General features: G+C 33.2%; 2 protein-coding genes and 1 non-coding gene across 5 annotated transcripts in view; all 3 read right to left on the bottom strand.

Annotated features, from left to right (window-relative positions):
* Positions 1–3334: 3334 nt before the first annotated feature.
* Positions 3335–4671, bottom strand: LOC114340243 (NADH-cytochrome b5 reductase-like). Its single transcript, XM_028291000.2, has 2 exons — positions 4443–4671; positions 3335–4246 (listed from the first exon to the last, which is right to left on the bottom strand). Exon 2 carries the CDS (start codon positions 4239–4241, stop codon positions 3336–3338), a length of 906 nt encoding a protein of 301 aa, XP_028146801.1. The 5' UTR covers positions 4242–4246; positions 4443–4671; the 3' UTR covers position 3335.
* Positions 4672–5721: 1050 nt separating this feature from the next.
* Positions 5722–5935, bottom strand: LOC114344739 (small nucleolar RNA U3). Its single transcript, XR_003654756.1, has one exon. It is a non-coding gene; the product is annotated as a small nucleolar RNA U3 (small nucleolar RNA).
* Positions 5936–10068: 4133 nt separating this feature from the next.
* Positions 10069–25976, bottom strand: part of LOC114340333 (SID1 transmembrane family member 1) — a 73121-nt gene continuing 57213 nt past the window's right edge. For all 3 annotated transcript variants that reach the window (XM_028291105.2, XM_028291170.2, XM_028291243.2), the window contains 7 exons: positions 24041–24158; positions 23254–23376; positions 22395–22511; positions 20509–20595; positions 20225–20376; positions 18468–18578; positions 10069–17842 (listed from right to left, as the gene is read on the bottom strand). In XM_028291105.2, the coding sequence (XP_028146906.1) occupies positions 17666–17842; positions 18468–18578; positions 20225–20376; positions 20509–20595; positions 22395–22511; positions 23254–23376; positions 24041–24158 (885 nt within the window). In that variant the 3' untranslated portion in view covers positions 10069–17665. The remainder of the gene's footprint in view (positions 17843–18467; positions 18579–20224; positions 20377–20508; positions 20596–22394; positions 22512–23253; positions 23377–24040; positions 24159–25976) is intronic.

Here is a 25976-nt window from a genome sequence, read left to right as displayed (position 1 = left end):
TTTGCCATTCTTTAATAATTTAAGTGCGTTGGCAATTTCCTCTCTTGTAATTACCCCAGTGTTAACCTCTAATTCTTGTATTTCAATTTGCTCATCCAATTCTTGGGTTCGGTCATGTTTGGCGTATAATGAGTTATGCATAATGCCGTCCATATATGTTAATGCTGTCTTAAATTTAAAAGTTGTATCTATTTTATCTAAACAGTAGATATTAAGCTTAAACATGGTTTTCTTTAGTGTAAGTTAACTTTGCTTCAGGCATTTCTATTATAATTTTGTATTCTATATTTTAAGTTATAAATATGTTGGTGGTTCTACTGAAAAGTTCAATTATTTCATTTAATCTGTTAAAACATTTGTAAAATTAAGTCCCTCTGTTCGTTCAGTATGTCACTAACATATCTTTAGGTTTATCCATAATAAAATACAAATGAAATTTAATGTGTCATTACTGGTACACCCCATTCATATCCAGCTGAAAGGTATATTATGGAAGAAGAAGCATACAACTGCTTCTATGTAACATGTAAGCTTTAGGATGCAGCAACATAAAAGATGTCAAAGTTAATATCACCATCATATTCATTTTTACATTTCTTCAACAGTTTTTAAATATATTTAATCCAAAGATTACAAAGAATGTATCTATCCAAGTTCTTGATAAAATTGTGTCAGCCGATTGATATAGATAATGCTTGCTAACAAAGGACTCTATCGCAGGTGTTGGATCCAAAGACATCCATAGGGATGTAAAGTTTAAAATATATAGAAAATCATTATACGGCCAGCAACAACATATTATGGCATAGAAACAAGGATCATGACAGAAAAGACAATAAATAAAAAATAATGTGTGTTGACTTTGTATGCACGTAAGAAGTTAGGGGAGAGTTGGACAAAACCGGGTAGGTTGATAAAACCGGGTACCCCTTAATTCTTCTAACTGTCTGCTGCTATCTATTAGACAATGTTAAAATTAGTGTCCCTTTACCACCAACAGTCGTGTGTATTCATTTCTACCTCATTTGAGTAATCTATGCCGGAGCAGTAAGACCTCACCTGTTTTTTGATGCAGGAAACTCGATTTTTAAGGTAAGTTTATAGCTGTTTTCTCCTCTAATGAATAACTAATGGCCATTTCAAAATTTAATACATGTAACCTAGTATATTACCTTTAATTTGGCCAAAAATTTTAAATATTATATCATAACTTAAAAATTTAAATACCATTTAATGTCTTGTTTACGAGTTTGACAAAACCGGGTAGTCCGAAAATCGACAAAACCGGGTACCCGATTTTATCAGACCTGTTGTTACTTCCAGTTTCTGCAGTGTTTTTTTGCTTTTAGTTAACTACAACGTGTGGCTTCTTCTGTTGAAGAAGCTAGTAGGACAAATTAAAAAAAAATCCAGTCATAAAAAAATTAAAACTAAATGAACTGGACAAAAAAAAAAGAAAAAACGTGGTAAAAAGGGCTGCACCAAAAACAAAATTTTGGAGAGTTTGGAGGAAGAAGATAATGACAATGCGTGTCTATATTACAATTAACTAGTTTCAAATTATAATGCGAAGGAAGGCTGGATAAAATGTGTGTCTTGCACCAAATGGGCTTATGACGCATGTAGTGCCTATGATGATGTAGATGAAGTTTTTATGTGTGACTTCTGTTCATATATTTTCGATTTTTGTTCACATACTTTTAATAAATATTTTATTTTCTGCCCATTAGTCTTTTTACATGGTAACTAAGTTACTACCCGGTTTTATCATACCGGTTGGACAAAACCGGGTATTTTGCAATATTTTCATCAAAATAAAAAAAATTAAGAATCTAAGAATATTCTTAAAAATTGGCATTGGCATATCAAACTTAAGTCATTTGAGAATATTTCAATCTGCAGCAAACATTTGCTACTCTCACATAGCAAAAGATACAGATGGTTTTTGGAGTGGTACCCGGTTTTGTCCAACTCTCCCCTATACTTCTATTATATAATTTCAAAGAAATAAATATACTTAATAGGTTATTTGTATTTTATTTAAATATTAAACTAACTTTCTTACCTACCACTTTTAAAAAATTTTTATTAAAACGATACCAAAAATTAAAAAAAAAAATATGAATCGTCCGGGATTTGAACCCGGGACCTCTCGATCTCCGGTCACATGCTCTCCCACTAAGCTATATTCCCTTCGCTTTGACAGGTTACAAGATTTCTCATACATACTGACAAATTTAATAGACCAAGTGAAGTATACAAAAATACTTTAAATATACTTACTAATATTATAAAATATCTTATTCCCAAGGAAGACAAATCCAAAGACACAAAAATTATAATAAATAATACATTTACTAAAAACACTAATATATCCAATAAACAACAGAGTTGAGACTTCTGAGCTTCACCGATGAGGCATAAGAATGCTGAAATAGCTATATGGAGATGGTGGTCCAACTCTGAATCAAATATAAACAAAACCTGCCTTGATCTTTTTTAACTAATATATCCTTTTAATGACTTATTTGCGCTGATACACACATATCTTGAAAGATTAGCAACGAACTACATACTGTGTGTGTGCATGCGCCCGCTATTATAAAATTTCACTCTCGATCGTAAAGAAGTATAACTTCAAAAATAAATTAATAATACTTTTGAAAGAAAGATATTAAAGAGGATATTGGGACCCATATCCGACAATGGTATATGGACAATAAGATTCAAGGAGTTATACCAATATTACAAAAAACTCTCTACAGCAAATTATAGACTGTGCTGGGCAGATCACCTCATAAGAATAGATGACAGAACACCTAGTGGGACGTCAGCCAGTAGGAAGAGGTGGATAGACGAAGTGAAAACCAATACTAAAGAGAAATTGAAGGTAGATAGCTGGAGGAGATCAGTTAGGCAGAGATACTTGGAGGGGAAAACCAGGGCCTGACTTAGGCTGTACCACCATAGGAGGGAGAGGTGATTGATACATAGTGTGGTGAAATATATATCCTTGTGGAGTGGTGAAGATCATGCATTTATTCCTACAGGAATGCCTTACTACACCAGAGAACTGAAACATATATTGCAGTGGGATAGTAAGCAGTAATTGATGCAACAAGTTAGCAATGAACAGTCAATGACTGGGGAAGGTGAGGCTCAACTAGGGCTGTGGCACAACTGATAATGATGATCCTTTCTGAAATTTGACAGCCATTTCCAACTGATTTTCTAATAAATGTAGAAAGATCTATTTGTTATTGAAATTGTGGGCCCATAAAACTGCAAGAGTATGCCACATCCCCACCAATTTTGCACGTTAAATATAAACAAATCTAAAAAAGAACTATATTTTTTTCATCAACTTTACAATCTATAACAATTTCTTTAAAACATTGCATAAAATTTTCATTTCCACATATTAAAACGTGAGTATTATCAACCTTATCCTCCAGATAGGTTTTCAAAACATTAACTTCTAACTTCACTTTGTGAACAGTCTCGTTGTACTTCTCATCCACATTTTCTGGATTGCTTAAAAATATTTCGTAGCTGAAATTCCAGTGATTCAGTAAACTATATAACTTATTTCTTAAATAAATAGTATCACAACTTTTACAACAAAAATAAAGTTTTAAAAATGAGTCACAATCTTCGTTTTTGATTATATCACAGATGACACCATAAAGGGATGTAATGCCCACACCTTGAGCGATAAAAAGGATGTTTTTGTATGAATAATTTATAGAAAAATTGCCATATGGTCCTCGCCATATCGTATTTGAACCAAGTTTTAATTTTCTTATATGCGAAGACATTTGTCCAATTTCGTATAATTTTATTAACACTGTAAACTTCAAATTTTCAGCATTTTCTATAGGTAGAGGGGTATATGGTCTTTGGAATTCTTGGTTTGTTGGCCCTGTTTTTAACATTAAGTATTGTCCTGGGTTAAAAATTACCTTTAAAGGTTTCGTATCATTTTCATGGTCAATTTGTTTAATCAATCGACTATACTTGAAAGTTATAAAAACTGCGTCTTTACAATGTGGTTCTATGTTGGTTACTACAAATACTGTATAAGCTGTAGGTAGTATACAGTTCCTATGCAGTATTTGATTTTTTTCTTGGGTTTTTCTTTGGTTGTATTTCTTGAGTTGCTCTTCGTAAATATCTAAAATGCATGGATTACATCCAGAGTTGCAACAGTCTGATTCAAGGGGCTCTAGAGGAGGCTCCATTTTCACTGCAATGTAACAGAATCAAAAATGTTAAAATACAGTCTTTATTATTTCAAATTTGATTTTTTTGTACTACAAAGACATCTTTTAAAATACGAAGATGTATTGAACATAATCTTCAATTAAGTATAGGCATACAATGTTCAAATTTTGATTTCTATGGAGAAAAAAATACAAGTAGGTATTTTTAAAATTGCTCACCAATTTTTTTAAAGAAAGAAGTAAGAACAAAATTTGCGATTATATATTTTCTGTTCGAATATATACTTTAAGTATTTGTTAACTTCTAATGGAATTTTATGCATTGTTTTTGTTAATTAGATATTCCATATGACTTTTACACTTTTGCCTTTTTAGGTTAAATTTTAGTTGTCAACGAAAAATCATAAGCCCTTAATGTATGCAACACGTATTATGTATTACCTCGTGTTTATAGGTACATTATATAGTTGTGCAAGCAAACTAAGAGTGTCATAATTCTTGATTTATGTATTGGGGGCCATATTAATATTTCAATCAACGTTAATATTCAACTCAGTGGGGTACTATTGGTGGAAATGTATACTTAAATAAATAAGGGATTAATCCATAAAACAGGCAGATTCCTTCTTCATAGATTTTCACACCTTGAAGAATAGCCCGTTGAGCTGAATATTAATGACTCTCTTAAGCGTCGTTTAAACACAACGATAAGTCACAGCAACTAGTTGTGATGACAAGTTGAAACGCTGTTTAGACGCTGCGATTCAATGCGATACCACCTTCAACCCAACTCCAACTTTGATAAGTTGTGCGATGCACCGTTTACACACAGTGGTAAGTTGCAACAACTCGATTGACCTTGATAAGTTGTTTGATTTATCGCTGTGTTTAAATTTGGTTTAAACGACCCTTTAGATAGCTTGTCAGACTTTACAACAACTTATTTACAATCCAAATCTGCAATAAAAAATGGGCGGAGCACCTATTTAAGATTTTAAAGTAACCCCCACCCCACACCACAAAAAAATAAAACTTTACCAATGCGTTTTTTATCTTTATAAAAAATATTAGTATAAATTAGTACATAATATTCCTCGTTTTAGTACTGGATAAAATTATGTTTTGATTTTCTAAAAGTCCAATCAATTATTCAGACGCCTTATTGCAAATTTTTAATTCGAAAGGAATTGTTTAATTTCAAAGGTAAAGTGAATGATGGAATAAGAGTCGAAAATCGTCGATTCAGAGTGCTGGACTGCGCTCCGTATTTTAAGTGAAAAATAAGATTGTTTTGCCTTCGCATTGCAACTTCGCTAATGGCCTCAGCTCAATGATGAAATGATGATACATTCGCAATTAGCGTCTCACCGTCACTGTTGATCAAATTAAGATAAATATTTTTAATAAAAATAAAAATGAACTAATTCAAATGGATATAATATGATTACGATTATATTCAATTTATGGAAATTATGTTTAAATTTGTTAAAAATTCGCAACCACTCAGACTGCCTCATACCCATTGCTTATCAACAGAATTGATAAGTGAACGATCATCGTTGACAATGTTAAAAATCGTAAGATTTTCGACATGTCTGCCTCACGCTCAGAGTACGACGCTTTGTCTCCTCATCATGGTTGCGATAACTCTACAGTTGAGTAGAGAGTATGTGAAGATATACTACAGAAATGATCCTGTGAAGTATGATCTTGATTTCAATTTTGTATGCCTCGATATTCGCCGCAAAAATTCAAATGTGCGGTTCTGATATGCTCCTAGCGACATCTGCAATCAAACACACGATATGTATTTAGAAGATTCCGCTTTTCAATTTAAAAGTATGTATTGTAACGCTTGGCAATCACAAACCATACATACTCATAGACGTTTCACGGCCATGTTAATCTTTCGGATCGAATTAACGCCATCTCTTGATTGGAATGGGAACTAAATTGACAAATTTTAGTTACGTGGGAATTTCAAATTATAAATTTTGCGGGATTTTTGATGAAATTTCGCAGGAAATTAAAACAACAGAAAGACAATTCAATGTTTTATTCAATGTTTTACTGAAAACTTCAAATATTCCAATTTGTTTTCAAAATGCTATAAACACTACTGCCATGTGTCACGTGAAAGCACTGATGTGTAATATTGAGTTAAATGAAAATTTTTGAAATAATCTTGTAGGATGATTGTTTAGATAAATACCTGAAATCTTTCACAAACTTCCAAAAATATATAGGCCCGAAATGTTGATGACACACTTGTATATTGGAATAAACTGTTTCAGGATCTATTATATTGTTTTTTAAATGTGGAGAAACACAACACGGGATGATCAATGTAAACTAAAAATTCTACTCATAAAAACGGAGAGGACGTTAATACAATTGATTGAAATTGTGATTAAATCTAATTAAAAACGTAACACCACTATAATAAAATATTTAAGCCACAAACTGTAAAATAAAAAGTAAATAACAAATTAATTTAATTGTCAACTGTCAGTTGTTAAATATGACAAGAGAATTGACTGACAGCGGCATCTCTGGAATGGAATGGTAACTAATTTGCTGTCTTGACCTTGACAATTTACGTGAAACGTCTATAAGTATGTATGGTTTGTGTTGGCAATGGCGTTGAATGATAACTTGGATTTATAAATTTTATCAATTAACGATAATTCAATATCAATCAACAAAAATAGAATCGTCTATAATATATTCGACGCCGTAATATTTAAAGTAAAAATGTAAAAACACCAGAAAATATTGAGGTCGAGGTGAAAGCATGTCAATTATTATCTATAGTCCATGTTGTGAGGCCACTCCCGTGTGAACAAAATTTCTGGTTCGGTTTCTTTGCGGATTCCGGTTGAAAAATGCCCCCTTTAAACAAATCAGAAGGGTGCCGGGCGAAATTTTTGGACAGAAATTGTTTAAACAATTTTTTTAAACGAATACAAACGATTTTTTGCTCGGGACAATTATTGTGGCTTATTTGTGGTTTTTCTACGTCATTTTAGAAGCCTTGAGATGTGTGGGTTTTCGAAGGATGCTGAAGATCTCTTGGACAGAGCACGTGACCAACAGCGAGATGCAGAGAAGAATGGGGGCTGAGAGAGATCTCCTAAATATTGTAAAAAACAGAAAAACGAGTTATCTAGGACATATTTACAGAGGAGAAATATACAACTTTTTACGGACTCATAATGGAAGGGAAAGTAGAAGGAAGAAGAGGTCCAGGAAGAAGAAAATGTTCCTGCGGCTGAAGGACGTAAGAGACTGGACAGGAATGGACACACTTTCGATACCTACTAAGAACCGCTCAAGATATAGAGAGCAATTTGCTGTAGTTATAGCCAACCTTCACTAATGCAGAAGGCACCTTAAGAAGGGTCATTGTAAACAAAAAAGATCTCATACCATTTTTCTCAAAAGTTGCGAAAAATGCGAAAATACGGAGTTTTGTGACTTGAAAACTCATAATATGTAAATCATTATTTTTGAGGTTGGCAAGTGCCTAAATTGAAGTTTAAACATTCAATTTCAAGATTCTGAAGAGTAATCGCGACAAAAACCAGATCATTGTTGAAGATTACTTATAGACAGAATTATACTCGTCGAGTGTAGCAAAAGCCAAAACCCACGATATGGAACGAATCTGGACTAAATGTAGAATCTGAAACAGTACCAGAAATTATAACTGCCTTAAAACAGATGAAATATGGAAAAACTCCTGGAGACGACGCAATAACAAAGGAGATGATTACAGCTGGAGGTCAAACTATTTTGGAGGCAGTTAAAATCTTAATGAACAAGTGTCTCTTTGAGGGTGCTATTCCAACCACTTGTGCAAAATGCGCAGATACTTTTACTACACAAGAAAGAAGACAAACCCAAACTCGAAAATTACAGACCAATAAGCCTGTTACCACATCCGTACAAACTGCTCATCAAATTAATTACTATTCTTTTTCTCATGATCATCTTTCAGTGCGTCACAGTTTTTCGATTTCTTTCTAACGTATTCAATTGTATATGACAGAGAAAAAGGCACGTCGTTGATTACTTCTAGTTCTGTGATTATTCTAGTTGTCGATAGATGGCGCCATAATTAAAAAAAATTTTTTAATTAGATAATAATATTACAAATATAATCTGTATAATTTATAAGACTATAAAAATCAAAGAAAATACAATTTTATAAATGCAAGAAACACATTTGATTTGTTTTTATTCTAAATTGAAAATAAAATGTGACAACTGTCAGATTTAACTAAAATGTCATGTTAGAATAAATGTCATATTAAATGTGTATTATCACGGACTTACCCTTTTTCCTATCATTTGTGACGCACTGAAAAATGATCATGAAAAGGACAATAACAGACTATCAAATAAATTGAGGCGTTCTTTGCAAAAATCCCAGTTGTCATTATTTACATTGGAGATATTGAACCGTATTAAGTTTACGAAAATTCTCAAATTAGTGATTTATTATTTTGATGATTACACACAGTTTACAATATAAATAACATTATTTTTCCTTTTGTTTATTTATGAAGGACATTTATTCATTTGACATATGGGGTTTTTGCAGGAATTTTTCATTAAATTATAGGAAAAACGATATTTATAGTAATAAACCAAAATAAAAAATGGTGTTTACTTATAAAATCACACGACACAACTATTCGAAGGAACTTTAACCTATAAAAACCTACTGACAGCCAAGCGATAAAGTTTCCCGCAAAAACACCAATAGTCATAATCAACTATGGTTTTGAATATGGGATTTATGCGGAATCGCCTATATTTTTGTCGCTTATATTTTGGACTACTGTGATTTTAATGGAAGTTTCTTACGCAAGGAACGTAGGAAATTAGTCCTTCAATCCATAGATGGCATAAGTCCATTTCCGAAAAAAAATGACAACTGGGGTTTTTGCAAAGAACGCCTCAATTGTACATTTACTTGGGTCATGAAATTAGAATTGGCAGATATAACCAAACGTGCGAAATAAAAAGAAGATTAACTCTTGCTTGACCAAGGCAACAGCGTCGAAAATGAGGGTTGCTCAAAGGCGTATGGAAAGATCCATGCCGGGTGTAACCCTACAGGATAAAATAAGAAATGAAGATCTCAGACAAAGAACCGTTTTCGCAGATGTTATAGAATGTATCACCAGGCTCAAATGGAACTGGGCAGGACACGTCACCAGACTGGAAGATTCAAGATGGACACGAAATCTGATGGAGTGGAGACCAAGAGAAGACAAAAGCAGTAGAGGAAGGCCGCCTACACGATGGACAGATGATATTAGGCGGATTAGTAAAAACTGGCAACATAATCAGCACAAAACCGTGAAGTGTGGAAACAATTGGGGGAGACCTATGTCCAGCAGTGAACGTGAATTGGTTGGATGATGATGATCAAATAAATTCGATAGGTACCAGTCTGTTGAATAAGCGAGATTCCGCAAAGGTTATAGTACCATAGATCACCTACAGACAATAAGGACACTTATCGAAAAGTGTAACGAATACAATGACTTCTCCATTTGACATTTGTGGATTACAATAAGGCATTCGATTCCACAGAACTCTGGGCCGTTTTAGAAGGAATGAATAACGCAAGGATTAATTCGAGATATAGAATACTCCTACAATACATATACGACAATGCAACTATGCAAATAAATGTATCGGAAGGTCTAACAACAAGCAAAATAAGAAAGACAGGCACTATCTCTCCAAAATTATTTACTCTTGCATTAGAAGATGTGTTCAAGAACACATCTTCTCTATGTGTAGGTTAAATGAAAATAAAACACATCTATAATTGTCAACTCGTATATTTTTTATAAAATCACACAATTCTAGAATCAAACTTAAGTTACTAATATAACAAAAAACATATATTTGAGCTAATTAGAAACCAGCACAAAATCGACAAAATATTCCTAAATTATCAAATAACCTATACACATAAGTAAATAATAACTTCTTATTCCCATCAATATTAACATATATGTATACCGCTGTCAAATTAAAACATACACCGCTTTCAAAAATAAACAAATTCACAATTAAAGTTCATATTCTCTTAATTAAATGTCACAATTAGGCCCGGTACTTTATGTCTCGATTAACAGCCGGTTAGTTAACCGGGGTTTAATCAGGACATCTTTAGGGTCTCTTGCATTGTAATAAATGCAATTATAATTATTATTATACTTATTTATAATTATAATGACACTTGTAATTGCATTTATTACAACGCAAGAAACCCTAAAGAGGTCCCGATTAAACCCCGGTTTTAATCGAGACATAAAGTACCGGGCATTAAAATTTTTATTAAGTAATGTAACGTAGTTCAAATTATTCAAGTATTCAGTATATCTAAGTATCAGAACCAAGAATAAAGAAAAACAAACTAAAAAAATCCTCAAAGATTCAATATTTGTTGGTACTAACAAATACTATAGACTATATTACATCCAACTCCGACAGAAAACTGACAGCACCTTGCTACTAGCGCCTCTGCCGGCTGGAGTTGATAACTACGTTTTCTCAATGTAAATATACAAATTTATTTTTTTCAATTTTTGGATAACTAGCTAATCTTGGAAAATTGTGTTTGTATTTTTACTCAAAATGTCTTTTGAGTGTAGAGTGTGTTTAGCTGCAATGTCTTTTTACAAGAAGGCTAACCCAAGACTGTATAGAAAATTTATTTTTTATTATTAGGACTAAGGGTTTTAATAATAATACACCTGATAGTGTGAAATTTATGTGTAACTTCAGATAAAATTAATGATATATTTAAAATTATATACAAGAGAGTGTTGAAAATGTATATATAAATTAAATGTTACTTACAAGAAACTCTCCAAAATGTATGTACCAATTATTATCACAAAACTTTTATAGATTCTAGATGGATTCTAGTGTTTTAATAAAAGCACACGTAAATAAAATTAACGATAGTAAGAAGGAAAAATTATGTAAATTAAAAAGTAACAATATAAAATGAAAGAAAATAACTTACAACTAAATTTGTATTTTGATTTAATCGTTTAAAAATAATTTTCTTTTAAATGCATAGTTTGTGGTTATCAACTCATAGCACTAGATGGCGCTATTTTGTCTGCTACCACAAAATTAATGGGAAATGTCAAGAGTTGTACGTATTATAGTCTATAAGTCTATAGTCTTTGGTACTAACGAGGAAAATCTAGTCTCATAATGAAGATCCAAATAAAAATCGAGAGAGTTATAAAAATAGTTTTATTTTAGAGGTGTAGATCTTTAAGGTTAGTAACCCTGTTTTCGCGGACAAGTGACAGCCACTTTAACATCTGTCAATTTATATTTAAAGTTCCCAACCTCTAAAAAATACTCATTATTAACATAGACTTATATATTATCATAGACAGAGTGTCATTCAGAGCGAAGTGACGACACCATCTTTTTTATTTAGATTAGTGCTGTTTCACTCTTACGCATAGTAAAGCTGCGACAGTAGTCCTCCCCTTCCGTGCCTATACTCACACTGTATCTTAGTTTCTCGATACAATGTGCTAGAAAGAGATACCGCAAACCTGTCCATGAGATCTTGTCGTCAGGAAGCGCGGAGGGTAGGCTCACTCTATGTTAATATATACCTCTATGATTATTGACTGTACTACATGACGTTTACTATGTTACGCTACGTGTGTACTAGTTTCTGTAACATCTGCAACAAAATTGAGCAAATACTATGGAAAAACAACAATATCACAATAAAACACCATAAATCTTACTAATTAATAGTCTTATAAATATAAAACATACGTAACTTGGACACATGGCTTAATGGGTACAATAATGGCAAAGAGAAAGGTGCAAAAGGAGAAGTGGGTTAACAAACAACTACCACAAAACTTCTCTCGATGTTTCTTTATTTTTTTTTACCAAAATTACATGCTTAAATTTCTTTTTGCGTGATTTTTGGAAAACCCTATACTTGCTATGTCATACGGCGCATTCTCACCGAGGCATTTGCAACGTAATTGAACAGTGTCAACTTAAACTGGTTAAAATATATACATATATTTAATCATTATTATATGAATAATTAAAGAATATTTCATATTGCAACAAATATACAATCGTGAATTACTCAGTAAAAATAGCTATTCTGATACATTTTCTAATGTTTGACAGCACGTTACAATAGTAAACCAGCTCTTGTAGAAGACTTATCTACTTGACTAAAACTTCCAATTGGCAAAGGTCGCTGGCAAATAATAACGCTTTGATTAAATGACTGGAAATAGTCAGTCTGAACCTTCTGTTTTGGCTCCTCAAATGATCAGGGTAATAATTAATCCACATATTTTACCCATAAAGCCAACATCGCCATGACATTGGAAGCAGGCTTGCAAATTCCAGCAGTCTTCTTCTTTCCAGTTGGTATTTTTGAGAGAAGTATTAGATTCATTCCTCCAGTGCTCAATAACTACAGTAGATTCACCTGACTAGTCAAGTCAATTGCCAAAAAAACACATCCCAAGCGTAGTGAGACCAGTGTATATCTCAGGATAAAGTGAATTCAAGAAGAAATTATAAGAAAAGTATCTTGTAAAAACTTGTTGGATATACATGGCAAGTAGACTCACTATGTTCTGAACTTCAGCTTTGACTTCAGTCCCCTCGTGTATAAAGCACATAAGGTCCTCAATCAGATGATGCGTAAAAGTAGTCCCACTTCCATGGCTCTCCGTTTTAGCTACCTGAGCCATCAAAAATCTGCAGACAAAACATTATGATGCGGGAAATATCCTGACGAAAATGACTCATGTATCTTTAGCGAACATGAACATAATGATACCTATAGACTGAAGTAAACCTTAATACCTACCATTTTTACAACATTTATGATATATAACATAAACTTGTATTCTAATGATGTAGTTTGGGCTTAAACATGTAGGTACGTCAGAAAATCCAGACATCTATCTGCTTGGGCATTATAATTTCAATATGTACTTGCAAAATCATTACAAGTACTGTGTAAGAGATAATTATTGTTTTAAATGTACCTATATTATATTGTGCTGTCAGACATTACAAAATGCGGTAAAGTTATGAATTAAGGCACAGTATAAGGGAAAGCGCGTTGAAAAAATATACGTACAAGCTTTGCGAAATTCATAACTGCTTTAACAATCTTACATTGATAGTAGAGTCCTTTTTATGAGCATTTTTCAGTGCGTGACAAATGTGTTAAAAAACAAACAATAGTTAAATCTAACAGTTGTCACATTTTATTTGCAATTTGGCATAAAAATAAATCGATTGTGTTTATTGCATTTATAAAATGGTATTTTCTTTGATTTGTATAGTCTTATAAATCGTACAGATTATATTCGTAGATATATTGTATAATTCGTAAATTTTTTTGTTCGATTATAGCGCCATCTATCGACACCTAGAATAAATGTTATAAATGTCTGTAATCACGGACGTGCCTTTTTCTGTCACATACAATTTAATGCGTTAGAGAGAAATCGAAAAACTGTGACGCACTGAAAGATGTTCATGAGAAAAAGAATACGTGAGCCGTTTTCAATTCCATCGATTAACTACACAGTAAAATATTATTTTCAATCCAAAAATCGATCCATCCTTTGATTAAAGATAAGTGAATAACACTCACTATATCAATACAGTAACTCAAACTGTGTATATTTTACATTATTTAATATTTAAATTCAGTCTAATTGATTTAAGCACTAATTATATTATAATTTATAGTTAATAGTATAATAAAATCAACTGCAAAATGCTGGAAGAAAACATTGTGCTCTTGCAAATTATATTGGGAAGAATTGTAATATCAGCGCCAAAAAATAAACGACAATCTAATCATTTTCTGAACCAAAACTCTCCGTGGTGTCCATTTTAGTTCGATATACCTACTTGATTTTTGTTCACAGTATTTATCGCCGATACAAAAATGATATTACACAAATTATTTGTTAAAAATGGATTTTTATTATAGTAACTGCGTATTAAAACAAACTATACCATTATAATGTCTCTGCTATAATATAATTCGTGAGAAAATATTGTTTCTTCAATTTTTGTTAATACATAGTTTATAAACGAATTATTATTTTTTTTTGGTAGAATTTGGAAGACAACACTAAAAAATAAAGTTATTCCTACGGCCTAAGACGTATCTGTCTACAGAAGTTCGCGCAACTTCTAATGAGTCACCAGTCGCTAGGGTTAATACTCTAATACGAAAGTTGCCAAAGCGCTCGAAAGACACGTACAGTCGAACCAGAATACGAATAGACGTGAACATACTGTGCGCACTAGTAGATTTCAAATTACGACACATTTGATCGAGAACAGCTTAGCTGTTTCCATGGATAGTTTGTAGAAGCTAGCGACGTTCGCAAATTTTATGTAAAATATAAATTTTTAATAATAGTAGTTTTGAATGTTGTAATTATTCATTTAATTTAAAAATGGATCAACAGTATAAATTCAAGCGAACAATTTTGAATGCTCAAGCTAGTGAAATAATACACTGAGTGTTAAAATTCTCTTAATGAGAAGCAGCTGCAAATAGTGACTACAAAATTGCAAGAGCGTGTGGATAGTATGACAGATAATTTGATAAATATTCTAATAAAAATAATAGTAAATAATCTAAGCTTTTTTGGTTGCATTTTCAGGAGTTTCTATGTGTAGCGTCAAAAATATTGAAAAAGAGAGCCGCGAAATTGAAGCAGAAAATATATCCGGATTTGTCACTACTAATAGACGGAAACAATATTCAACAATAAAATTATAAACAGTTGAACAAGGTCTATTACGTCGACAGATTATTAATTTTCATATAACTGAAAAATAAGAGTTGTCGAAGAATTTAATTATAATTTAAAGAAGGCAAAGAAAATCATCATCATCATAAGTGGCTCGACAATCCGTTGTGGATCTTGGCCTGCTCACAAAGAAGTCGCCATTCCTGTCGATTTCTGGCAACTTCCCTCCATCTTCTGACCCCTAGAATTTTTAGGTCTTCTTCAACATCATCAATCCATCTTCTTCATGGTCGTCCTCTACTTCTTGTGCCCTCTGGTTTTGAAAATGTTAATCTCTTAGTGTATTCGTAGTCTGACATCCTAGCAATGTGTCCAGCCCATCTAAGTCTCTGCACTTTAACGAATTTCACAATATCTGGATCGGTGTATAACTGATACAGTTCAAAGTTGTATCTTCGACGCCATAGCCCATTTTCATTTACTGCCCCAAAAATCTTTCTAAGAATTTTTCTCTCAAAAATACCAAGAAGTCTCTCATCACTTTGAGATGGGGTCCACGTTTCAGCTCCATATATCAAAACCGGTCTAGGCAAAGAAAATACGTGTTTGAAAATTAGGAATATCAGATTCTGTTGGAAAACGAAAATAGAAAATAATCGAAAACTTTTAATGGAAAAACATGACATAAGACGACGAAATGTGCAAATCACAATAATTTTATTACCGATTACATTCACATTTTCATGGCTAATAGTACAGACGCACAGTTGTTCCAAATGCTGAAAACGTGGTTATAATGTAAAATAAAAAGTTATAATATAAAATAAAATAAAATTTAGCGATTTTCATGTTTACTGCTCGTGTCGTATGATACGCAGATATACGGATTAGACCGGATCTATTCTTATTCATAGCTCAGGGACAAGTGACCCATGTACTACGTTATTTTGGTCGGCAGTGAAAAAGAACGCGTATATTGAAAACGCTGTAAAACGTTTTGTAGTTTATCAGTTTTATCGCTGTAAAGCAGATTTTCTTTTCAAAGTTTTCAAAGCCTAAGATAAAAGTTGACTAAATATTTGATAACAATAAATCCATAAAATTTGTTAATGAATAAATAGTAAAAATATACATGAAATTATCAAAATTTCGTAATAATACATTCAAAAAGCACATAATTCTGGGATTGTTTATTAATCTCAAAATGTACAGTAGGGAAATACAGAATCACATTGGTTTAGCTGCCTTTAACTGTCTTTGCATTGCTGGGAGTTGTTTGAATACAAAAGTGTGAAATGACGCATTGAGTATCTATGGGCAGCTGTACATAAGTAATAGGTTATGAATATTGTACTTCAAAAAGAAAATGTATTAGTAATCAGCAATTTCAAAAGTCCCTTATAATAAAAGAATTTCAAAAAAATATGCGTTTAAAATGGAATTTTTGAATTTCTTTCAGCCATATTGGATCCGTTATTCTATTTTTCAAAAAAATAATGTCAGATTTGTAATCAGCGACCTTAAACTACCAAATTTGATAAGAAGCTTTGCGTTTTGATTGATATTTTCAATTTATATCCGCCATGTGGGACCCGCCATTTTGTTAAAAAAAAAATAATGTCAGATTCGTAATCAGCGATGCCAAAAACCATTAAGTACGAAAGTAATTCCGAAGTGGATGAACAATATACGCTTAAAGGTTCATGACAACGTTTTCGGCATTTGGAACCACTGTGAGACGGGTCGAGACAATTTGCCCTACTATGTTCTTAAAAGATTTATATTTTTTACTAAAATATTTGAATAATATTTACTTAAAACATTTTAAGACATATTTTAGGATTACTCAAAGTATACGGAAATTATAGTTTGATCAAAACAGCTTGATTATTTTTTCAGTACAAAGAATTCATATTAACTGAACTTATAAATAGCTCACGTCTACTGCTATCCTGGACGTACTGTACACCTATCTGAACCGGATTTGGGCGAATATCCTACTTTTTATTCATTAATAACTGTATAAAAATTGGTTATTTTTGTATAATAATGCAATTGTATATCTACTAAATAAAAAGTATAAAAAAATTATCTCCCAAAATCATGGCGAGATGTTGATATTGGAATTTTTAGTGGTAAGTTTACACCATGGTTATTAACTGGTCGTTCTAGAATGGAATATGTTTCATCTTATACGATACGCCGACGAAAAATAACTAAGACACCAACATCTGACCAATATAACCAGTAAAGATAGCACAATTAACAATAAAATTTATTATAGCTGTAGCTGAAGAGTGTTGTAGTTTGATATTACGGAATCTGCCAATGCCTGAAACGACACAAGACCGAAAGAAGACTACGGCTCCCGGAGCGAACCATGGCTGGTCATAGAAACCCTGTCTGCGTAAAGATTAAGTGGGTGTACGACCGACGACAGCGTTTGTCACCGGCCATGGTTCGTTCCGGGAGCTGTAAAATATAGTAGTAGAGGGTACAAAAACAGTTTAACTTCCTGCACGACTTCGATGTAACCTTTAAGGCAACCTTTATATGTTCATATACTCATATCAATAAAAATACTTTCAGACTAGTTTTTCATCCGTAGATGCTCTAAAATACTGGAATTTGCGAATGGTGCGTATGCGATAAGTCGTCATCGAGTGTTAGTAACACCATGAACGTGAAAAACATCCCTGTAGCACTTAGAAAGTGCCAAATGTCATGGGAGTCGTAGAAATGGAACAGCTTGCATTCTACGTTGAATTGTCTCGATTGTGCCGCCGTTTTCTGGAAGAAAAAAATGTTAATGTAGAACATTTAATACAAACAATGTAATAAGTTAGGAATCGTCCATAAACTACGTCGTAAGAAGTCCACCCCCACGTCGTAAAGCGCTGTTTACAGTAGAGCCCCCTCCAGTCGACGTCGCAATTGCAACTCATGACCCCTCCCCCCTTTCAGTGTTTTTTTAATTCAATTTTATTTTTGGATTTTTTAAAATTAACTCTAAAATTAACTTTATTTACGAATATATCATAACAAGAATAATTAATTAAGATTAATAATTCACTTATAAATAATTTAATTTAATAAAAAAATATTAACACGGTATTTAGAGAAAAACATATAAGTACTTAATAATATAGGATACAAATAAATTAATAATTTTAAGTCTTTTTCTTTTCCCTACCATTCGCTGATGTCTTTAATAATATTATTTTGTTGTTCTTCTTGATTTTCTATGGGGAAAGTTACTTCAGGATATATATCTTCTACGTCGATCGATTCTATATAGTCAAATACATACATTAGAATCTTAAGTCCCCTCGATTCTTCTCTACGACGTAGTTTATGGATGTTCTGGATTACACTAGAATCCTTTTTTAACGTTTATATTTTTTAGTACACTCACCTTCCAAGATATTGCTTTATGTAAGAAGAACCACATGGCAGATACTGCACACAACGTTGACATAAAAAGGAAGATCCACGTTAAAATTCTTACATGTTCTTTGTTAATGTACTAAAAAAAAACAGATCGAATTAAAACACTAATAATAATCGTTATAATAGGAGTGTAAAAGGAGGAGGAGCAGTCTAGAAATAATAATAGGAGTAAAAAAAGGTGGAGCAGTGAAGATATAGGAGTGATGAGTGTGAGAGGTGGTAGAGAAAAGAAATAATAAGCGCGTAGATGGAATGTAGGAATAATAAAAGTTGTACAGAAAATGGAAAAAGAGCATAGAAATATATAATAGGAATGTAAGAGGATGTAACTGATGGTAACTTGATTGTAAGGAGAGATAAAGAAAATAAAGGCATAGAGGAGGAGAATATAAATAATGATAGGAGTGCAAGAGGACGTAGAGCACTGAGATAATAATATACATAGAAAGACGAATACTAGAGTGTACAAAATAATAATATACATATAGGAGTGCTGTGGGAATAATAATACATAGTACTGTATATCTTTTTCTTCTTTAGGTGCCGTGTCTGTATTCCGACGTTGGCCGTCATCATGTTAACAATTTCCTGAAACCTCCCTCTATCGGCTGCTGCGCGAAATAATTCTTCTACTGTGCAGCCACACCATTGTCTAATATTACACAGCCATGAAAGTTTCTTTCGACCAATCCATCTCTTTCCCTCCACTTTTCCTTGTATTATAAGGCGAAGTAGATGGTATTTAGGTCCTCGAATTATATGGCCGAAGTATTCTATTTTTCTCCTCTTTGTGATGCTTATGAGCAGACGTTCTGAATTCATCATTTGAAGAACATCTTCATTGGAAGTGTGCGAAACCCACGATATCTTTAGAATTCGTCGAAAGCACCCCAATTCGAATGCTTCTATTTTGTTTAGCATTGTGGTTTTTAACGTCCATGTCTCACAACCATACAAAAGGATAGACCACACATAACATTTCAGGGCCTTCTTTCGAATATTCATCGACAGGTTTCTGTTGCATAAAACTGGTTTCCAGGTCATAAAAGCCTTCCGTGATATTTCGATCCTAGTTATTATCTCTTCATCAGAGTCACAATTTACATTTAACCAGCTGCCAAGGTACTTGAAATGATTTACCCGTTCTAACTGATCAAGCCGACCTTGATCTATATTAATCTTTCCAACTTTGTTTTTGAAATGTTGATTTTAAGGCCTCTCCGATAACTTGCTTCACTGACTAGATTTAGTAGTGTCTAAAGATCTTGTAAATTTTCAGCAAGAATGGCTGTATCGTCAGCGTATTACTTCTCCGCCTAGCCTTACTCCCTCTTGTCTGTCATCCAAAGCCTCCCTAAAGATTTCTTCAGAGTACAGATTAAAAAGGGCGGGTGTACTGTATACGGAGAAGTTTAATAATACCTTGACTGTACGAGGAGATAGAGAAAAGGAAAGCATTTAGGAGTATGTTACGAATAATAATAGTACAGAATATGGAAGAGTATAATAATGATATCTTGACTGGAACGGGAGGGATAGAAAATGGAGGCGTATTGGAGGAGTATAGGAACAATAATGGGAATGCAATAGGTAGAGAGGGAGTATAGAAATAATAGGAGTACCTAATTTGGAGGATTGTTAGGGGGACAAAGGAAAAAAGAATAATAGGCATGTAGAAATAGTGTAAAAATGGAAATACATACATACTAATAATATATTTACCTTCATGACGATATAGAAGACGAAATAGAGGAGAGTATTGGCCATAAATATAGCCAAAAGGAAGACTGGAAAGTTCTTAGGAAGTTTATAGATGGCGAAGATAGCCAAGCCCCAATTGCACAAGTTGCCCAAGAAGAGAAGCACGAATCTAGCTGAAAAATTGAAAAAAAAACAAAGGTTATTATAGTCGGTGTCATTATTTATTACATAGAATCAATATTCAACATTCCTAAAGTTTTACAAACGAGGGCGTTCATAAAGTAAATATATGAAGTAATAATTACCTTTATGGCACGGTTTTATGACATTTACTGGTCCAGACCAAAAATCGTAGATCCAAACTTGACGGAACTTCTGCATCGATATATCTCCTATAAAATGATATCAAAATAGTAAAGTCCGTCACAAACAGAATACAGCGATAGTATATTATACAACGAGCATTTAATGATGGTCATCATGATGTGAGTATGACAGATACGAGCATCATAATGACAATTAAATGCAAGTTGTGTACATGAATTTTTCTATGATAATTCAACAAAAAAATATATTCAAATTTATTACTTTTGTAACGCAAGCAAATTAAGTAGGTATATGATTAAATGAATTATTTTGTTGATAATTTATATTTTAAATATTACAAATTATAAAAATGAATTTGAGGTTACATTTTCAATATGCCTATATCATAGTGTATGCACCTGACTTGACATTGCGCATGTGCCACCTTCGAGATATAACGTTATCTCGCGATTTTATTGGTTAAAGATTAAAGCCCATTATGATACAGGTATTGAAGTCATAGCTGATATATTAAAGTATGAGAGTAGACAAATGTCTTTTACGGTAAGGTGCGTCAAATGAAGTATTTTCGATTTGAGCTATTAGAGAGATTTTGCACCTCTTATTTTACAATTCCGTTATGGTTATCGTTATACTACGTCTGCGCAGTAGCGAATATATGATCCGTTATCGTTATTAAACATAAGGGATTCCGTAATTTACGGAGGTTTAAAGTAGTGCTTATCGTTATAGTAATGGTTAAATTGCTTTGTTGCCAGAATGTAAAAAAATCAGTAAAATTACATTTACATAGATTCTAATTTTGATTACCTATAAATTAAAATATCAAAAACTGTTCAAGTATATGCTTAAAATTACAATAACGTTGTGAAGTGAGGTTATGTTTAAATAACGATAACGATGACACGAAAGACCTACTTGATAGGCTGCAAAAACTCTGCTTTTTAACGTTGCCGTAATCGTTATGCTTAATAAAGTTAACCATAGCGGAGCCAAAATCAGCGGTTATTTTCTTCTTCTTTTACGGCACTACAGCCCAAATTGAGCCTTGGCCTCCTTTATTATTTGCCTCCACCCTTGCCTGTCTGTGGGTGCTCTTCTCCATACACGGACTCCTAAAAGGGCTTGTGCGTCGCTGTTTACTGTGTCTTCCCAGCGCTTTCGTGGCTTCCCAACCGGTCTCTTTCCTTGCATTCTAGCATTCAGTGCTCGTTTTGGTAGCCTATCCTCTCCCATTCTTATCACATGTCCGGCCCACTGCAATCTTTGTATTCTAATGAAGTCTGACAGAGGCGTTTCCTTATAAAGTTGATAAAACTCGTTGTTGTATCGACTTCTGAAGATTCCGTTTTCCCTCACAGGTCCTAGTATTCTCCTAAGTATTTTCCTTTCGAATGTGTCGAGTTTGTTTTTGGATGTATCTTTCAGGACCCAGGCTTCACTGCCATAGCATGTTATTGGTCGAATTAAGGTTTTATAGATATTTCGGTGGACACTTTTAGACCGAAATATATGGGAGAGGGCAAAATAATCTCTGTTTGCCTGCGTTATTCTCTTCCGTATTTCACCATCTTCTGATCCGTCGGCATATATTTCTAATCCCAGGTATGTAAAATGTTCAACCGTTTCAATGTCATCTTCATGTATAATGTTTTCTGGGACTAAATTTCTTCTCGTCTGAGTCATTATCTTTGTAGCGGTTATTTTAAGAGGTGCAAAATCTCTCTATTGGACTGCTATTCAGACTTATTAAGGTCCGTAAAGTTTTAAAACATGCACTACGAAATTACACCGTAATTAAGGTTTCCTGTGTATCTGTTTAAAAAGTAGAAAGAAGAATGTTTGAATTCGTCTTAATACTTACGCACACTCCAGCATCCCATGTAGTAGACCTTAACGCTTAAGTAGAAGCACATCAGGATGTGCATAATCACGAATATTGTCCAAAAATAGACATTTCCTTCGAGTAGTCCAATCATAGCTAAAAAAATATGATTTTAATAAGTATGATAAAAAGAAAAATAATATAGCAAAATGTAGTATTATATTTATAGACTCCTTCTTCTACCACCTTTTCATACCGAAGATCTTCTTAACCCAGGACCAGGAGTACTGCATGTGTTCCGATCCTACTGTCCTTAGCATATCTTAAATGTTTTATCAATATTCAGTCACTTTTATGCCATCTTCCTTACCTTAAGGTTTTTAAGTTTCTTTAGCCAAACTTGTATTTGTGCTACTAAGGGGTTATGATGTTACCCTAGATTGCGAGTTGTCGAAAATCGTATCTATTGTTCCTCATTACACGTCCGAGATATACACTATACACTCTTCAGCTTTTTTATTGTTTCAACGAGCTCACGTTCTCTGCTCATTTGGGGGAGTACTTCCAAGTTGGTTGTGTGGGAAGTCCAAACTGGCAACTTTTAGTGTCCACGCTTCAACACAATATAAAATTGTGGAATACATGTAGCATTTCAAAAAATTGCATTTTAATTGCAAAAATTGCAAATCGAGTGACCTATCGCATAAGAGGCTTCAAAGTTTCAAAAAGTTTGCCCTGGTCATTAAAATTCGATCATTTGCAGTACAGTCGAGTTTATATCGGAGAAATAGATGGATCGCAAAGATGGTCGGCTTCAGATTTCGCTTCCATTTAACTTTAATTGATTCAAGTGTTTTTAGTACTGAAACAATGAAATAAAACATTGATTTTAACTTACCTAAGACGACAGCAACTGCTAGTACTCCAAATGTAGTGTAAGCGTTGGCGTTTATATCTGGATGTCGATTTTGGTACAACTTTACCATAACAAGCACTGCCATGACGTACATAAAGCTCGAATCTAAAAATAAAAGAGAGGGAGGAATTAATTACTTTACTATTGAGCACACCAATAGAAAGTGGCGTATCTTTACCACGTAGACTAAAACTTTTCGTGGTTTAAAATTAAACACCTTCGTGGTTTCTAAAATTTGCAAACCAACGAATTGCCGGAGCAAAGAAGCCTGAGGGAGATCTAAAAGTTGCATCTCACTTGTCTCCTGCCTAGCGCGGTAAAATTCCAACGAAAAATGATCCCGCATACTCAATTAGGAGTAAAACTAATATAAATAAGTAGGTAATCATTTCGTTGTAAAACGAAACAAGAGCCGTCTTATTTTTCAGTTAGCATCAGTTAGTTCAGAGAGCATCATAAGCGCCCTAACCGGTTTCAAACCTTATTAGGTTATCATCAGAAAGTGCATAGAATTGCCGGAGTAAAGCATAAAACTTTTTAATACCATTGGATCATCTAATCTTTTTTAATAGTAAGACATACTAACTACTAAATCAGATTATATCAAAGATGGATCAATCCGAACAATCCTAGATTATTAAGCGAGTAGATTTGGAGACTCGTGGATTGAATCAACCATTGAGTATCCCGCTATCAACTCGCAAAATGTTCTGGTTCTGGTTAAGAATGGTTCTCTAAAAATATGAATTTAATATAAAAGGTATACTACCAAATTGGAAGTTCAAGAAGTTGGGACAGACATGGTAACTTGCGCTCAAAACACCCTCCATGATCAAGGCCACACCCATGGCGTAAAACAATCCATAATGTTGGGGAATGCCAAATTGCTACAAATAAAACATAAATTACTAAATCAATCTTACAGGAGCAGCAATATTAACTTTTACAAATGTTCCTAGATTGAAATATAAGCTTGTTCAATTGAAACATATCTTTGGTCAGGTTAGCCTTGGAAACAATTGGCATCACTCAACTGACGTTCTGAAATGTTAGTTATAGTGTAGAAAACAGAGGTTGAACCTCGCAAAATGGACACAAGTCCGGTTTTATCTTTTTTCTGGTATGCTTATTATGGGACTTTCATTTTCTTACAAAATTTCGCCCCGGAACTCCCCTTTTCATCCCTTTAAAGGGGGTAATTTGTGGTTTTTGCGAAACGTAGCCCTTCCTGTACGTTTTGCAAAAAATTTATTTAATAGTAAAATAAAGACGACTATATTTCCTACTATTTATTTCCCGACAGCATATGTCTATCACCCACCGTTTAGCAGGGTTGACGCCCCAAAGTTGACAAATTTTTAAAAAACATGTTTTAAAAAAAAATATTTTCCCTAACTGTAATGACAATTAAGAAGAAACCCTAAGGCAATTAATCACAAATAAGTGGCTGATTTTTTGGTATAGGTTTCATTTAAGGGCAATTGCATATTTTTTAATTACACGGTGTTAAATTTAAAAAAAAAAAACCCTTTTTATACTATCTGAACTGAATATGCTAGAGTAAAAAAAACGTTCAGCGATTATCCATGTACTGGTGTTATTTACAAATTTTTATAATGCACCCCCATATTTTTCCCGGAACCACCCCAAAAAAAACGAGAATTAATAAAGAAAATAATCAAAAATTTATTTTGGGCCACCACTGTGGCGCTAGGGTGCAAAGAAAATAAAATATGCATAGGTCATAATATGTAGCAGACAGTGTGTTCTTTTATTTTCCATAAGTACGTTATCAATAAAATGAATAGTTGACGAAAAAAAAAAAAAGAATGTGTGTGTACTTTGTACGCACGTAAGAAGTTATACTTCTATTATATGATTTCTTAAAAATAAATATACTTTAAACAGTTTGTGCTTACCGCTTTCAAAAAAATAAAAAAAGTATAGGATTGCACTGGATTCGAACTCAAGATCTCTCGATCTCTGGCCGAATGCTATACCAAATATGGGCCATTTCACGAACATACGCCTGTTTTGGATTACTTCGACAACGAATATTTTACTGTGCAACATAAGAAGTACGAAAGTAAATGGCGCTAATAATTATTAAAATAAACAACAATGTAATTTGCAATTTACTTTCGTTCTTCTTATTTTGCACAGTAAAATATTCGTTGTCGAAGTAATCCAAAACAGGCGCATGTTCGTGGAATAAGGTATACGCTACGAGGACTGTGTCTGTATCGGTTCGGACGTACCTAATGACAATTCACGGTAACAAACAGACAAGGTGACGTATAATAAATATACAATAAAATGTTTTAATAATACTCATCTTACTCCTGAGGTAGACAAATCCAAAGACACAAAAATTATAACAAATATATTTACTAAAAACGCTAATATATTCTCTTCACACCTTTTCTTTGATATATTTATTTCACACCTTTCTCACTGATATATTTATACATAACTAGAAACATTTAGCAACTAAACGCCATACGGTCTGTATGCGCATGCGCGCAGTATTATGAAATTTTACTTTCAATCGCGCCTAAAGAAGAATAACTTCAAAAAAAAAACAAAAAGAGGAGTCCGCAAAAGCATTTCTGAGGTTTCCGGCGCCACTGTGCCGTATCAAGCCGTTTATTAAGCAATATGATCAAAACGTCCAAAAAACTTTGTCATTTTTCTGCACGACGATA

The sequence above is a fragment of the Diabrotica virgifera genome, chromosome 5 (genome assembly GCF_917563875.1).
Source record: "Diabrotica virgifera virgifera chromosome 5, PGI_DIABVI_V3a".
Taxonomy (NCBI): domain Eukaryota; kingdom Metazoa; phylum Arthropoda; class Insecta; order Coleoptera; family Chrysomelidae; genus Diabrotica; species Diabrotica virgifera.
Note: the sequence above shows the minus strand (reverse complement) of the source record. Positions and strands in the feature narration are given on the sequence as shown.